We start from the raw sequence: 14,822 nt of genomic DNA, 5'->3' as shown, positions 1-14,822 counted from the left end.
TCAGGGCAAACTCGGGAGAGCTCTTGAAAGAACCCGTACAGTGGGACATGGCTTTTAATGTTTCAGCTCAGTGACTAATTAGGGGCACGGTAATTTAGTAATTATTTGGTAGGTAGACAAAAATGCTGGAGAAACTCAGCAGGTGAGACAGCATCTATGTAGCGAAGGAATAGGTGACGTTTCGGCTTGAGACCCTTCTTCAGACTGACGTGGGGGTGGGGGCAGGAAGTGGAAAGGAAGAGGCGGAGACAGTGGGCTGTGGGAGAGCTGGGAAGGGGAGGGGAAGGAGGGAGAAAGCAGGGACTACCTGAAATTGGAGAAGTCAATGTTCATACCGCTGGGGTGTAAACTACCCAAGCGAAATATAAGGTGCTGCTCCTCCAATTTGCGGTGGGACTCACTCTGGGCGTGGATGGAGGCCCAGGACAGAAAGGTCGGATACGGAATGGGAGGGGGAGTTGAAGTGCTGAGCCACCGGGAGATCAGGTTGGTTATTGCGAACTGTGCGGAGGTGTTGGGCGAAGCGATCGCCAAGCAGTTGACACCTGGAACAGCGGATGCAATAGATGAGGTTGGAGGAGGTGCAGGTGAACCTCTGCCTCACCTGGAAAGACTGCTTGGGTCCTTGGATGGAGTCAAGGGGGGAGGTAAATCGACAAGTGTAGCATTTCCTGCGGTTGCAAGGGAAATACCCCGGGGGGGGGTAGTTTGGGTGGGAAGGGACAAATTGACCAGGGAGTTACGGTGGGAGTGGTCTCTGCGGAAAGTCGAAAGGGGAGGAGATGGGAAGAGGTGGCCAGTGGTGGGATCCCGTTGGAGGTGGCGAAAAATGTCGGAGGATTATCTGTTGTAATTTGGGATAACACAAGCAGCTTTGTAATTGCGACTTGTTTCATTACAGTCTTGCTACCAGCACATTCAGAGAGAGGAAATCCGACCCAGCAGTTTGCCCAAATGATGGACCATGAGGAGAGGGAACTGAGGGAGACTTGTGACGGGAACGCTGATCATGGGGAACGTGGAACGCAGATCGAGCAGGGAGGTGCGGGCGAACAGACGCTCCTCCAGCACCTCGTTTGACGTATAAACAGTATCAGGCAGAAACTGAACCAAGCTGAAAATCACTTCAAATGGGCAGCACGGTGGTACAGCGCCAGAGTCTGGTTCAATCCTGACTATACGGAGTTTGCACGTTCTCCCCGTGACCTGCGTGGGTTTTCTCCAGGAGCTCCAGTTTCCTCCCACACTCCAATGACGTGCAGGTTTGTAAGTTAATTGGCTATGGTAAAAGTGTAAATTGTCCCTCGTGCATAGGGTAGCGCTGGTGTGATCGCGGGTCAGCATGGACTCGGTGGGCCTAACTGTTTCTTAAACGTTGGGATAATCCCAGCCTCAACTACCTCCTCTGGCAGCTTGTTCCATACACCCACTGTGTGAAAACGTCACCACTCAGATTCCTATTAAATCTTTTCCCCTTCACCTTAAACCTATGTCATCTGGTCCTCGATTCCCCTACTCTGGGCAAGAGACTGTGTGCATCTACCCGATCTATTCCTCTCATGATTTTATACACCTCTATAAGATCACCCCTCATCCTCCTGCACTCCAAGGAACAGAGTCCCAGCCTGCTCAACCTCTCCCTATAGCTCAGACTCTCGAGTCCTGGCAATATCCTCATAAATCTTCTCTGTCCCCTTTCCAGCTTGACACCATTTTTCCTATAGCATGGTGCCCAGAACGGAACATAATACTCTAAATGCGGCCTCACCAACGTCTTATACACTGCAACATGATCTCCCAACGTCTATACTATGACCGGGAAACAGGCTCAGAAAGCAAACCGCGAAGGTTTAATGAGAAATGAATGTGGGAAGACCAGATGCTTTAAAAAATCTGACAACATTGTTGTTCAGCTGGAGTCGACTTGATGTCTTTGACTTCTTCTTTCTACAACTGCAGTTAAAGGACAGGCTAGGACTCTCCCTTCTGGCCCCACCATGTTGTAAAAATAAGACAGCAATCGAATTCAACCTTAAAGTCTTTTATTTTGTCTTTGGACTCAGTGCAAATTCAAGTATATGCTCCTAAGTTCCTCTTCTGGAAAAGGAGTGCCGTTTCAGTTGAAGAATCAATCAATCAAAGTGGCGGCCATTGCTGTGAAGGATTTTAGAACGGAGAACGGCACAGCACAGGAACAGGCCCTTCGGCCCACAATGTCTGTGCCCAACATGATGCCGAGAACAATTCTGCCAGCACGCGATCCAAATCCCTCCATTCCCCGCATATCCATGTGCCTGTCTAAAAGCCTCTTAAACACCACTATCGTATCTGCCTCCACCACCCACCCCTGGCAGCGCGTTCCAGGCACCCACCACCCTCTGTGTGTAAAACCTGCCCCACACATGTCCTTTAAATTTTGCACCTTTCACCTTAAGGCTATGCAAGCTAATATTTGACATTTCCACCCTGGGGGTGGGGAAGGTAACTGACTATCTATCCTATATTTGCCTCATAATTTTGGATACATTTGGAGGGTGGCAAATGTTGTGCCTCTTTTAAAGAAGGGCTGCAGGGAAAATGCTGGGAACTATAGGCCGGTGAGCTTAACATCTGTAGTTGGAAAGTCACTAGAGAGTATTCTGAGGGATAGGATGTACAGGCATTTGGATGGGCAAGGGCTGAGTCAGCATGGTTTTGTACGTGGGAGGTCGTGTCTCACAAATCTTATTAATTTTTATGAAGGCATGACCAAAAGGTCGATGAGGGCAGATGTAGGTGCTGTGTACATGGACTTCAGAAGGGCGTTCGGCAAGGTTCTGCATGGTAGGCTAGATAGCATGGGATCCAAGGAGAAACAGCCGAATGGATAGCAAATTGGCTCCATGGAAGGAAGCAGAGGGTGAAGGTGGAAGGTTGCTTCTCAGACTGGAGGCCTGTGACTCATGGTGTGCCTCAGGGTAAGGTGCAATAATCTAGAGAAAAACTGTCACAGGGATATCTCATTTTATAGCGTATAAAGACTGGAGTGAAAGTGGAGACACAAGGAACTGCAGATGCTGCAATCTTGATCAACACACAAAGTGCTGGAGGAACTCAGTGGGTCAGGCAGCATCTGTGGAGAGGACAGACAGACAATGTTTTAGGTCGGGATCCTTCTTCAGACTGATGTGTACTTGACATATTAATTTTAACATCTCCAGTCGTTAATGCATAGCTGGGTGACACAGTGGGAAGAGCAGTTGGAAGAGCTGCTGCCTCACAGCGCCAGAGACACGGCTTCCATCTTGACCTGTGTGGAGTTTGCACGTTCTCCCCGTGACCCGCATTGGTTTCCTCCGGCTGCTCCAGTCTCCTCCCAAAGACATGCGGGTTTGTAGGTTAATTGGCCCTCTGTCAGTTGCCCCTAGTGTGTAGGGAGCAGGATAACACAGAATACGTGTGAACGGGTGGCCGATAGCCAGCATTGACTCGGTGGGCCGAAGGGCCTGTTTCCATGCTGTATCTTTCAATCAATCAATCAATCAATCAATCAATCAATCAATCAATCAATCAATCAATCAATCAATCAATCAATCAATCAATCAATCAATGGCTGAAAAAAATGCTTTAAATTTATGAAAATGTATCTAGGGGGGAGTCTCAACTCAACATTCAGGTTACGGTGGGACCTTTGACTGGTTCACAGTGCAAAGAATAATGTTGACTGCCGGTTACAGTCTTTATCCATGCAATATTGGTGTGGAACGACAATCTAGTTTGCTTAAAATGCAAGGTGTATATATATATCATTGTGATACGGGTGGCTCAAATATAGTCGTTATTTTGTATAAACTGCTATCCCCTTTGCAACAGGTATGATTAAATTTGTAAATCTGTGTCGGGTATTATGTTTAATTACATAGGTGGGGTGAAACTGAAGTCTAGTTACAAGAATCTACGACCTTTCATTTCATGGGCCTTTCGCAGCGGCTCTGCCCATTTATGTTATAATTGGATTAGGGGGATGAATGTTGGAAGGGGTTTGTATATTTTGTTTTTTTTGTAAACTAATATTTTAACATTTATTTTGTATTTACCAATGATGTGATCCTGAAATTAATTGTTTAAGAAGGAACTGCAGATGCTGGAACAATCGGAGGTGGACAAAACTGCTGGAGAAACTCAGCGGGTGAGGCGGCATCTATGGATCGAAGGAATGGGTGACGTTTCGGGTCGAAATGTCACCCATTTCTTTGCTCCATAGATGCTGCCTCACCCGCTGAGTTTCTCCAGCATTTTTGTCTGCCTGAAATTAATTGTTGTTCTTTAGCGAGGTTTGTTTTCTGTATTTAAACAGTACGTACAGTACTTGAAAGGGTGGTGGAAAACGCTATGATTGTAAAACAATAAAATGAATTTGGGAAAATCTAGCTTGGTGCAGTTTAGTGACGGCTACAGCAAAACTCAGCACGATCTATTATCTATTATCTCACCCATTCATTTCAACAGACCGTATGTAGTCAATCGAAGGACCCTCTAATATCTTATCTTCAATCTCAACCCACATGGTACTTCCGGAGCACTAGTTCCCAACTCTGAGCTGCTCAATCAACAAAAATGTCTTGCCATACGTTATTTGTCAAGGATCTTGGCAGAGAACCAGATCAACTTCGGACGAAGGACCACAGTGTTCCTGGGCACTCTCAGGAGTTCAGACTTAAGGGGTCCGATAGTGCACTTTCTACTCTCTTTGAGACACCGGCCAAACTGTAGCCTCTTAGTCTTCAGAGAGAGTTTCCAGCAAGATCCTGCCGACTACGCCAATGTTACATAGAAACATAGAAAATAGGTGCAGGAGTAAGCCATTCGGCCCTCCGAGCCTGCACCGCCATTCAATATGATCATGGCTGATCATCCAACTCAGTACCCTGTAACTGCCTTCTCTCCATACCCCCTGATCCCTTTAGCCACAAGGGCCACATCCAACTCCCTCTTAAATATAGCCAATGAACTGGCCTCAACTACCTTCTGTGGCAGAGAATTCCAAAGGTTCATCACTCTCTGTGTGAAAAATGTTTTCCTCATCTTGGTCCTAACAGATTTCCCCTTTATACTTAAACTGTGATCCCTTGTTCTGGGCTTCCCCAACATCAGGAACAATCTTCCTGCATCATCATGTACCGCACTCAGTGTACCATCATGTACTGAACCCAAATACCACCAACGTGGCAAATAAAAATAAAGATTCTATCTATCATCTAGCCTGTCCAACACCCTAAGAATTTTGTAAGTTTCTATAAGATGCCCCCTCAATCTTCTAAATTCTAGCGAGTACAAGCCGATGTTATGTTATTCCAAGATGTTCTCCAATGACACCGTTCCCCAATTTTAAGATGAGAGGAAAAGATTTAATAGGAAGCTGAGGGGTAATGTTTTCACACAAATGGTGGTGGGTGTATGGAACGAGCTGCTGGAGGAGGTAGTTGAGGCTGGGACTATTGCAATGTTTAAGAAACATTTAGACAGGTATGTTGTTCAGATAGGTATAGAGCAGGGGTCGGCAACCTTGTTCTGCATAGGACCCACGTCTGAAGAAGGGTTTCGGCCCGAAACGTTGCCTATTTCCTTCGCTCCATAGATGCTGCTGCACCTGCTGAGTTTCTCCAGCACTTTTGTCTACCCATGTTTGTGAGCGGATGGTGGGCCACATCTATCGCCATAGTTAATAAATGATTAATGAGAGTTTTTTTTTAAATCGCAACAAAAATGTAACGAAATGACAATTACCACCCCCCCTCCCCCGGCGACAAACCCCAACTAAAGTGCAACACTGTGTCCAGAGCGGAATTCCTCACTGACCCTGATGATGCTTCGCTTTTCTCCAGCCCGCCCGCGGCTGGGCTCCCGAGGAAACCGCTCCAGCACCGCCTCACTGAGGTTGCTCTTAGCCCGCTTCAGTTTCACACATGCGCCGGCACCAGGGTGGGGGACGCTTTCATTGGAGGTGATCGGGAGGATGGAAGAGGGTAGGGACGGAGAGGGAGAGTGAGTCGACAGGTGTTGTGATATGGAATTGGCTGTGTGTGTGTGTGTGTGTGTGAACTACTCTTGGACAAGTGTTGTGTGTGTTTTGTGTTACACCTGCGGGCCGGATGATTTCGGGTTGTGGGCCGGATCCGGCCCGTGGGACGTAGGTTACCGAACCCTGGTATAGAGAGATATAGGTCGAACGCTGACAGGTGGCACTAGTGCAGCTGGGGTATCTTGGTCAGCATGTACAAGTTGGGCCGAAGGGCCTGTTTTTCACGATGGGTGACAATGACAATGTTAACAAAAAGCTTTTCACTGTACCACGGTACACATGACAATAATAACCAAAACTAAACTGATAGAATGGGGTTGGGAGGGAAAGATAGATCAGCCATCATTGAATGGCGGAGTATATTCAATGGGCTGAACGGCCTAATTCTGCTCCTGACATGAACAAACCCTCCTTCAGACTATTCGATGTTCTAAGTTATAACCCACACCGTATTTTTGCACTTTAGCGGGGTTTGTCTTCTGTATTTAAACGGTACGTACATTACTTGAAAGGTGATGGAAACAGCCACGAATGTAAAACAATAAAATCAATTGGAGAGAATCTATCTTGGTGCAGTTTAGTGACTACAGGAGAGACACTGGTCAAACTCAGCGTGATCTACAACTCAATCCCACAATGTCATCCAATGAAGTTCTCCAATTTTATGTTGAGCTGGAGAAAGATTTAATAGGAACCTGAGGGGTAACATTTTCACGTAAAAGATGGTGGGTGTATGGAACGAGCTGGACAAAAGTGCTGGGGAAACTCAGCGGGTGCAGCAGCATCTATGGAGCGAAGTAAATAGGCAACGTTTCGGGCCGAAACCCTTCTTCAGACTGATGGAACGAGCTGCCGGAGGAGGTAGTTGAGGCAGGTACTATTGCAAGGTTTAAGAGGCATTTAGATTGGTATATGGATAAGATCCCGCAGGCAGGCAGGACTAGCGTAGATGGGGCATGTTGGTCGGCGTGGGAAAGTTGGGCTATGCGCCTGTTTCCACGCTGTATAACTCTATGCTAAAGTTGATGGAGATGGAGATCCTGGCAGATTCTCTCTTCCCTTCGTAGAACACAGAACCATATAGCCCACAATATCAGTGATGAGCAGCACGCTGCCTCGGCAAGGCTACCAGCATATTGAATGACCAGTCTCACCTTGGCCATTGCTGCACCAAGCTGTTGCTCCTGCTCCGACCTGCAATTTAATTGTCATTATCCGGCAACTGAACCATCCTCTCATCAACTAGAGAGCGGTCCTGACCTCCCATCTACCTCGTTATCTTTAATCTGACTTTACTTGACTTTATCTTGCACTATGTGCAAGAAGGAACTGCATATGCTGGTTTAAATTAATTTTATTATTGATGCTTCATGTTTTATGTGTCATTCCTAACTGTCACTGTGTGTCATGTTGTCACTTGCGGGCTCAGCACCAAGGCAAATTCCTTGTATGTGAATACTTGGCAAATAAACGTATTCAAACGAATTTCTCAATTTTGTTAGTCCTTGCTGTCTCCTCCCCTTCTCAGCCCCCCTGCTGTCTCCTCCCATCCCCCAGCCTTCTGGCTACTCCTCCTTTTCCCTTTCTTGTCCCCACCCACCCCCGCCCCCGATCAGTCTGAAGAAGGGTTTCGGCCCGAAACGTTGCCTATTTCCTTCGCTCCATAGATGCTGCTGCACCCGCTGAGTTTCTCCAGCTTTTTTGTGTAACCTTCGATTCTCCAGCATCTGCAGTTCCCCTCTTAAACAAAACGTATTCATTCATTTCATTAAGCCGAAGATAGACACAAAATGCTGGAGTGACTCAGCAGGACAGGCAGCATCTCGGGAGAGAAGGAATGGGTGACCTTTCGGATCGAGACCCTTCTTCAGACTGGAGAAGAGTCTCGACCCAAAACGTCACCCATTCCTTCTCTCTAGAGATGTTGCCTGTCCTGCTGAGTTACTCCAGCATATTGTGTCTATCTTGCACTGATACTCCTTATCTTGTACCTGTATACCGTGGACGGCTTGATTGTAATCATGTATAGTCTTTCCGCTGACTGGATAGCACGCAATAACAAAACTTTTCACTGTACCTCGGTACACGTAAGAATGAGGTTGAGAGGGAAAGATAGATCAGCCATGATTGAATGGCGGAGTGGACTTGATGGGCCAAATGGCCTAATTCTACTCCTATGAACATAACAATAGACATAGAAATTAGGTGCAGGAGCCTGCACCGCCATTCAATATGATCATGCCTGATCATCCAACTCAGTATCCCGTACCTGCCTTCTCTCCATACCCCCTGATCCCTTTAGCCACAACTAACTCCCTCTTAAATATAGCTAATGAACTGGCCTCAACTACCTTCTGTGGCAGCGAATTCCAGAGATTCACCACTCTCTGTGTGAAAAATGTTTTTCTCATCTCGGTCCTAAAATAATTCCCCCTTATCCTTAAACTGTGACAATAGACAACAGGTGCAGGAGTAGGCCATTCGGCCCTTTGAGCCAGCACCGCCATTCAATGTGATCATGGGTGATCATCCCCAATCAGTACCCCGTTCCTGCCTTCTCCTCATATATCCTGACTCCGCTATCTTTAAGAACCCTATCTAGCTCTCTCTTGAAAGCATAACCTCCTTCAGACTATTCTACGTTCAACATTTTAGCCCGTATTCTCACACCAGTTTGCAACAAGGTAAACAGCAAGTACAACACTGACCATTTTTTAATTCCCACATCCATCTTCTTCGTGGTGATGCCGTTTCGTATTTTCTTTCACTTCACAAGGTGCAATTTTGAACGCAACCTGGTTGACGAGAGCTAGCCACGTGCAGGCAGAATATTACAAGGAGGCAGCATCCAACAGCTCTCTGATATCCTGTAGCATCTGCTCAGGCCGAGGCTCCAGCAAGTCTGTGTCCAATTTGCCAAACTGCTCATCGGCGAGCAGTGCGGAGAGGACATCTTCGCTCCGGTGCAGGTCGAAGAGCGCGTGGCAAGGTCCGAGTGCAGACAGTTCTGCCGGGGACGCGGCCTGGAGAGGAACAGCAGCATCTAGCACGGCCATCCTGTTCTTAGAAATTATTTTCAAAAAGGTGTAGAACTCACAGTAGTTTATTCCAGAGCATGATTTCAACAGGAGCTACAACAAATGGAAACACAGCACAGTCACCGGTTATAATCATTAGACAATAGGTGCAGGAGTAGGCCATTCGGCCCTTCGAGCCAGCACCGCCATTCAATGTGATCATGGCTGATCATCCCCAATCAGTACCCCATTCCTGCCTTCTCTCCATATCCCCTGACTCTGCTATCTTTAAGTGCCCTATCTAGCTCTCTCTTGAAAGTATCCAGAGAAACGGCCTCCAACGCCCTCGAAATGTCACCTATCCGTGTTCTCCAGAGATGCTGCCTGACCCCGCTGAGTTACTCCAGCACTCTGTGAAACGTCACCTATCCATGTTCTCCACAGATGCTGCCTGACCCGCTGAGTTACTCCAGCACTCTGTGAAACGTCACCTATCCATGTTCTCCACAGATGCTGCCTGACCCGCTGAGTTACTCCAGCACTCTGTGAAACGTCACCTATCCATGTTCTCCACAGATGCTGCCTGACCCGCTGAGTTACTCCAGCACTCTGTGAAACGTCACCTATCCATGTTCTCCACAGATGCTGCCTGACCCACTGAGTTACTCCAGCACTCTGTGAAACGTCACCCATCCATGTTCTCCACAGATGCTGCCTGACCCGCTGAGTTACTCCAGCACTCTGTGAAACGTCACCTATCCATGTTCTCCACAGATGCTGTCTGACCCGCTGAGTTACTCCAGCACTCTGTGAAACGTCACCTATCCATGTTCTCCACAGATGCTGCCTGACCCGCTGAGTTACTCCAGCACTCTGTGAAACGTCACCTATCCATGTTCTCCACAGATGCTGCCTGACCCGCTGACTTACTCCAGCACTTTGTGTCGCTCCTTGGTAAACCAGCACAGTTTAAAAGTTGGGGAACTGCCAGCCAAGCTCATACCCAGAGAAGGACTAAGACAGGGCCCAGTGGTGCAGCAGTAGAGTTACCACCTTACAGCTCCAGGGACCCAGGTTCGATCCTGACCATGGGTGTTGTCTGTACAGAGTTTGTACATTCTCCCTGTGACTGCGTGGGTTTTCTCCAGGTGCTCCAGTTTCCTCGCACACTCCAAAGACATGCAGGTTTGTAGGTTAATTGGCTTGGTATAAATGTAAATTGTCCCTAGCGTGTGTAGGATAATGTAAAGGGCCTGTCCCACTGGGGCGATTCTTTGGGCGACTACAGGCGACTGCCACAAAATTTTCAATGGCCCCCCAGTGGCGACAATTTTTGCTGACGTAGGTTGTCGTCAGTTGTAGGTGAATTCCATTAAAACTAGTCCCTGGCAGTGGCCTAAAGAGTCGCCTAAGTGGTGCAGGCCCTTTAGTGTGTTGGTCGGCGCAGACTCGGTGGGTCGAAGGGCTTGCCTCCACGCTGTATCTCGAAACTAAACGTGTAATAATGTGTGTAAAAAAGAACTGCAGATGCTGGTAAAATCGAAGCTAGACCACAAAATGCTGCAGTAACTCAGCGGGTGAGGCAGCATCTATGGAGAGAATGAACCAACAGTCTGAGGAAGGGTCTCGACCCGAAACGTTGCCCATTCCTTCTCTCCATAGATGCTGCTTCACCCGCTGAGTTACTCCAGCATTTTGTGTCCACCTTGTAATGATATGTGATGTTTAACTTCAGTAGCAGCCTGTGTTTTTAATTATAGACAATAGACAATAGTGCAGGAGTAGGCCATTCGGCTCTTCGAGCCAGCACCGCCATTCAATGTGATCATGGCTGATCATCCCCAATCAGTACCCTGTTCCTGACTTCTCCCCATATCCCCTGACTCCGCTATCTTTAAGAGCCCTATCTAGCTCTCTCTTGAAAGTATCCAGAGAACCTGCCTCCACTGCCCTCTGAGGCAGAGAATTCCACAGACTCACCACTTTCTGTATGAAAATGTGTTTCCTTATCTCCGTTCTAAATGGCTTACCCCTTATTCTTAACTTTGAAATGCAATCACTTGGGAATGTCGAGGTGAGTGAGCCTCTCCACGTTACCTGACAGTGCTGGTGCCAATCGTCCATGTGGTCCTTCCACTCTCCAATCTCCGTCTGGACCGCAGCGAGCTCACCTTGCAGGAAGCTCCACATCACATCTACGTTGCAGCCATTCAGCCAGTTGTGGTTGATCGAGATGGTGTCCTCCTGAAGGAGATAAACGCAGCAAGAAGGAAAAAGTCACAGAGCGAGTCACAGAGTGTACAGTGTGGAAACAGGCCATTCAGCCCAACTCGCCCACATCGGCCAACAATGTCCCAGCTACACTAGTCCCCACCTGCCTGCGCTTGGTCCATATCCCTCCAAACCTGTCCTATCCATGTACATGTCTGTTTCTTAAATGGTGAAATGGGACCCGCATAATACAATACAATATTTGTTGTCATTTGCACCTCAGTGAGGCTCGAACAAAACTCTGTTTCTACAGCCATACAAACAAAAGCGATTCCTACTCGACATACAAACAATTTAATTCACACAAACAGAAAAATGGAGAGCAGGGGAGAGAAAAGACTTTGCCTTCCATCACAGTGAGGAGGAGCTTCACTGTGATGGAAGGCAAAGTCTTTTCTCTCCCCTGCTCTCCATTTTTCTCCCGATGTTGAAGCCCCAGGCGGGCGATGATAAGTCCCACGGCCATTATAGACCGCGCCGGGCGATGTACAGCCCCGCTCCAGGTCTAAATGTCACAAAGTTGGAGCCACCGGCGGGTGTTCGAATATCCCGCGGCCATAAAAGCCGCGCCGCGCGATGTACGGCCCCGCTTCGTGTCGTTCCAACCCCGCGACACGGGCTGGAGAAGTTGCGTTGCGGGAGTTCCGGAAAGCGGTCTCCCACCCGGCCCCGCGAGCTCGCGATGTCCCAGTCCACCGGACCTGCGGCTGCAGCTGGAGCCTCCGAGCTCCGGGGTCGGGCCGCAGCAGCGAGCCACCACCGCTCCCCACGCTCCGAGGCCAGCCAGCCCCACAATGGTAAGTCTGCAGCTCCGCAGCGACTGGAGCCCCCTGGTCGTTCTGGCTGGAGGCCACTCCTCGGAGCTAGGCCCCAACGACAACGGAGACCCGACAGGGAAAAGGTCGGGTCTCCCGTGCAGGGAATAGATATCTTTTTAAATAGACAATGGACAATAGGAGCAGAAGTAGGCCATGCGACCCTTCGAGCCAACACAGCCATTCACTGTTTCTTAAACTTTGTGATAGTCCCAGCCTCAACTACCTCCTCTGGCAGCTTGTTCCATACACCCACCACCCTCTGTGTGAAAAAGTTACCCCTCTGATTCCTATTAAATCTTTTACCCTTCACCTAGAACCCATGTCCTCTGGTCCTCGATTCCCCTACTCTGGGTAAAAGACTCTGTGTGTCTACCCGATCAATTCCTCTCATGATTTTGTACACCTCTACAAGATCACCCTCATCCTCCTGCCCTCCGTGGAATAGAGTCTCAGCCTACTCAACCTGTAGCTCACACCCTCTAGTCCTGACAACATCCTCGTAAATCTTTTCTACAGATGCTGAAAACTAGAGCAAAGCGCAAAGTGGTGGAGGAACTCACCACCCTCTGGGCAAAAAAGAAAAAAAATGCCATGCGCATCTCCTTTAACTTCTCGCATTTTTAAGCCCTACAAATCATTAGCAAGACTACTGAAAGGCCTGTAGAGTGGAGGTGGAGAGGATGTTTCCACTAGTGGGAGAGTCTAAGACCTGTGGTCATTGGATTAAAGGAAGTTCCTTTAGGAAGGAGGAATTTCTTTAGTCAGAGGGTGGTGAATCTGTGGAATTCATTGACACAGAAGGCTGTGGAGGCCAAGTCATTGGATATTATTAAGGCAGAGATAGATAGATTCTTGATTAGTGCGGGTGTCAGGGGTTATGGGGAGAAGGCACGAGAAGGAGATTAGAGAGGGAGAGATAGATCAGCCATCATTGAATGGCGGGGTAGACGATGGGCCGAATGGCCTAATTCTACTATCACTTATGAACTAGAGGGCATCGCTTTCAATTGATTTTAATGGAGCTGTGCGGGGCAGGTTTTTTACACAGTGGGTGCCTGGAACGCACAGCCAGGGGTGGTGGTGGAGCCAGATGCGATAGTGGTGTTTAAGAGGCTTTTAGACAGGCACATGGATATGCAGGGAATGGAGGGATACAGATCACGTGCGGGCAGAGGGGATTAGTTTAACTTGGTACCATGTTGGGCACGGACATTGTGGGCCGAAGGGCCTGTTCCAGTGCAGTACTGTTCTATTGTTTAATCCATGGGTAGTGACAATAGAGAATAGACAATAGGCCATTCGGCCCTTCGAGCCAGCACCGACATTCAATGTGATCATGGCTGATCATCCCCAATCAGTACCCCGTTCCTGCCTTCTCCCCATATCCCCTGACTACGCTGTTTTTAAAAGCCTTATCTAGCTCTCTCTTGAAAGTATCCAGAGAACCGGCCTCTGAGGCAGAGAGTTCCACAAACTCACCACTCTCTGTGAGAAAAAGTGTTTCCTCCTCTCCATTCTAACATGTTTCCTGCCTCCAGCGTGTCCAAGCCCTTAACAATCTTATGTGTTTCAATGAGATCTCCTCTCATCCATGTAAACTCCAGAGTGCACAAGCCCAGCTGCTCCATTCTCTCAGCATATGACAGTCCTGCCATCCCGGGAATTAACCTTGCTAGTGAAACCAATAGCAGCACCAACAACAAAGTGACATAAGAATAAGGTTTGTTTGATGTACCAGGTTGTAAACTTGATGGTGCCAACCACTAGGGATAAAGATGACCTCTCCAGCTTCTTGCACGACCTCAATGGGTTGGCAGCACTGACCATATCTTGGGTACAAATCCTCCTTCTGCAGGATGGGCGACTGCGCGTCGTAAACCAGATTGCCGCTGTTGTCTCGGAGATGCTCCTCCCGCCCAGGAGCAAACAGGAGCCACTTCTTCCGCCCACAGATGTTGGCAGACCAGCTGTAGGATCGGAAAACGTCCGCATGGAACGGGGTCCTGCAGCGAGGAGGGGGAAAAGGTCACGCACCAGATCAGGTTATCCACCGGGTGGCGCCAGCATTGGCTACCTCGCCAGCTCCTGTTAGTTCTTTCACCCTTTTTATTATTTTTAGTGTGTCCAATTGGATGATTTAAATGTTTCCTAGTATATCTTATGTGGAGGGTGGGTGGGGGGAATAGGGGGAAAGCGTTTTTCAGTCACTTACCTGGAGGAATCGAAAATAATAATAATAATAATAATAATAATAATCTTACTTATATAGCACATTTTTAGTCAACTTGCATTGACCCCAAAGTGCTACACATAATTACATTACATTACACACAGGCAAAGGTGGGTGAAGTGTCTTGCCCCAAGGACACAACGACAGTATGCACTCCAAGCGGCATTCGAACCGGCTACCTTCCGGTCGCCAGCTGAACACTTAGCCCATTGTGCCATAGGAGCAAAGAGGTCCTTCTGCAGTTGTACAGAGCCCTAGTGAGACCACACCTGGAGTATTGTCTACAGTTTTGGTCCCCTAATTTCAGGAAGGACATTCTTGCTATTGAGGGAGTGCAGCGTAGGTTCACCATGTTAATGGCGGGACTGTCATATGCTGAGAGAATGGAGCAGCTGGACTTGTATACTTTAGAGTTTAGAAGGATG

The 14,822-nt window shown here is 48.2% G+C and overlaps 2 protein-coding genes across 10 annotated transcripts in view; one reads left to right on the top strand and one right to left on the bottom strand.

Annotated features, from left to right (window-relative positions):
• LOC129714858 (ALS2 C-terminal-like protein) overlaps window positions 1-2,047 on the top strand; it is a 111,793-nt gene extending 109,746 nt beyond the window's left edge. Inside the window, exon 27 of the mRNA XM_055664685.1 lies at window positions 902-2,047. Within this exon, the coding sequence (XP_055520660.1) occupies window positions 902-958 (57 nt within the window). The 3' untranslated portion in view covers window positions 959-2,047. The remainder of the gene's footprint in view (window positions 1-901) is intronic.
• jmjd4 (jumonji domain containing 4) overlaps window positions 1-14,822 on the bottom strand; it is a 37,726-nt gene that overhangs the window by 4,911 nt on the left and 17,993 nt on the right. For 7 of the 9 annotated variants that reach the window (XM_055664687.1, XM_055664691.1, XM_055664693.1 and 4 more), the window contains 3 exons: window positions 13,903-14,170; window positions 11,176-11,322; window positions 8,758-9,192 (listed from right to left, as the gene is read on the bottom strand). In XM_055664687.1, the coding sequence (XP_055520662.1) occupies window positions 8,893-9,192; window positions 11,176-11,322; window positions 13,903-14,170 (715 nt within the window). In that variant the 3' untranslated portion in view covers window positions 8,758-8,892. Of the gene's footprint in view, window positions 1-2,025; window positions 3,113-8,757; window positions 9,193-11,175; window positions 11,323-13,902; window positions 14,171-14,822 lie in introns of those variants that run through there. The other 2 variants (XR_008726427.1, XR_008726428.1) reach the window with 2 other exon arrangements.

This window comes from Leucoraja erinacea, chromosome 43 (assembly GCF_028641065.1).
Source record: "Leucoraja erinacea ecotype New England chromosome 43, Leri_hhj_1, whole genome shotgun sequence".
NCBI lineage: Eukaryota > Metazoa > Chordata > Chondrichthyes > Rajiformes > Rajidae > Leucoraja > Leucoraja erinaceus.
The sequence above is the reverse complement of the archived record's forward strand: the minus strand, read 5'-3'. Positions and strand labels throughout refer to the sequence as shown.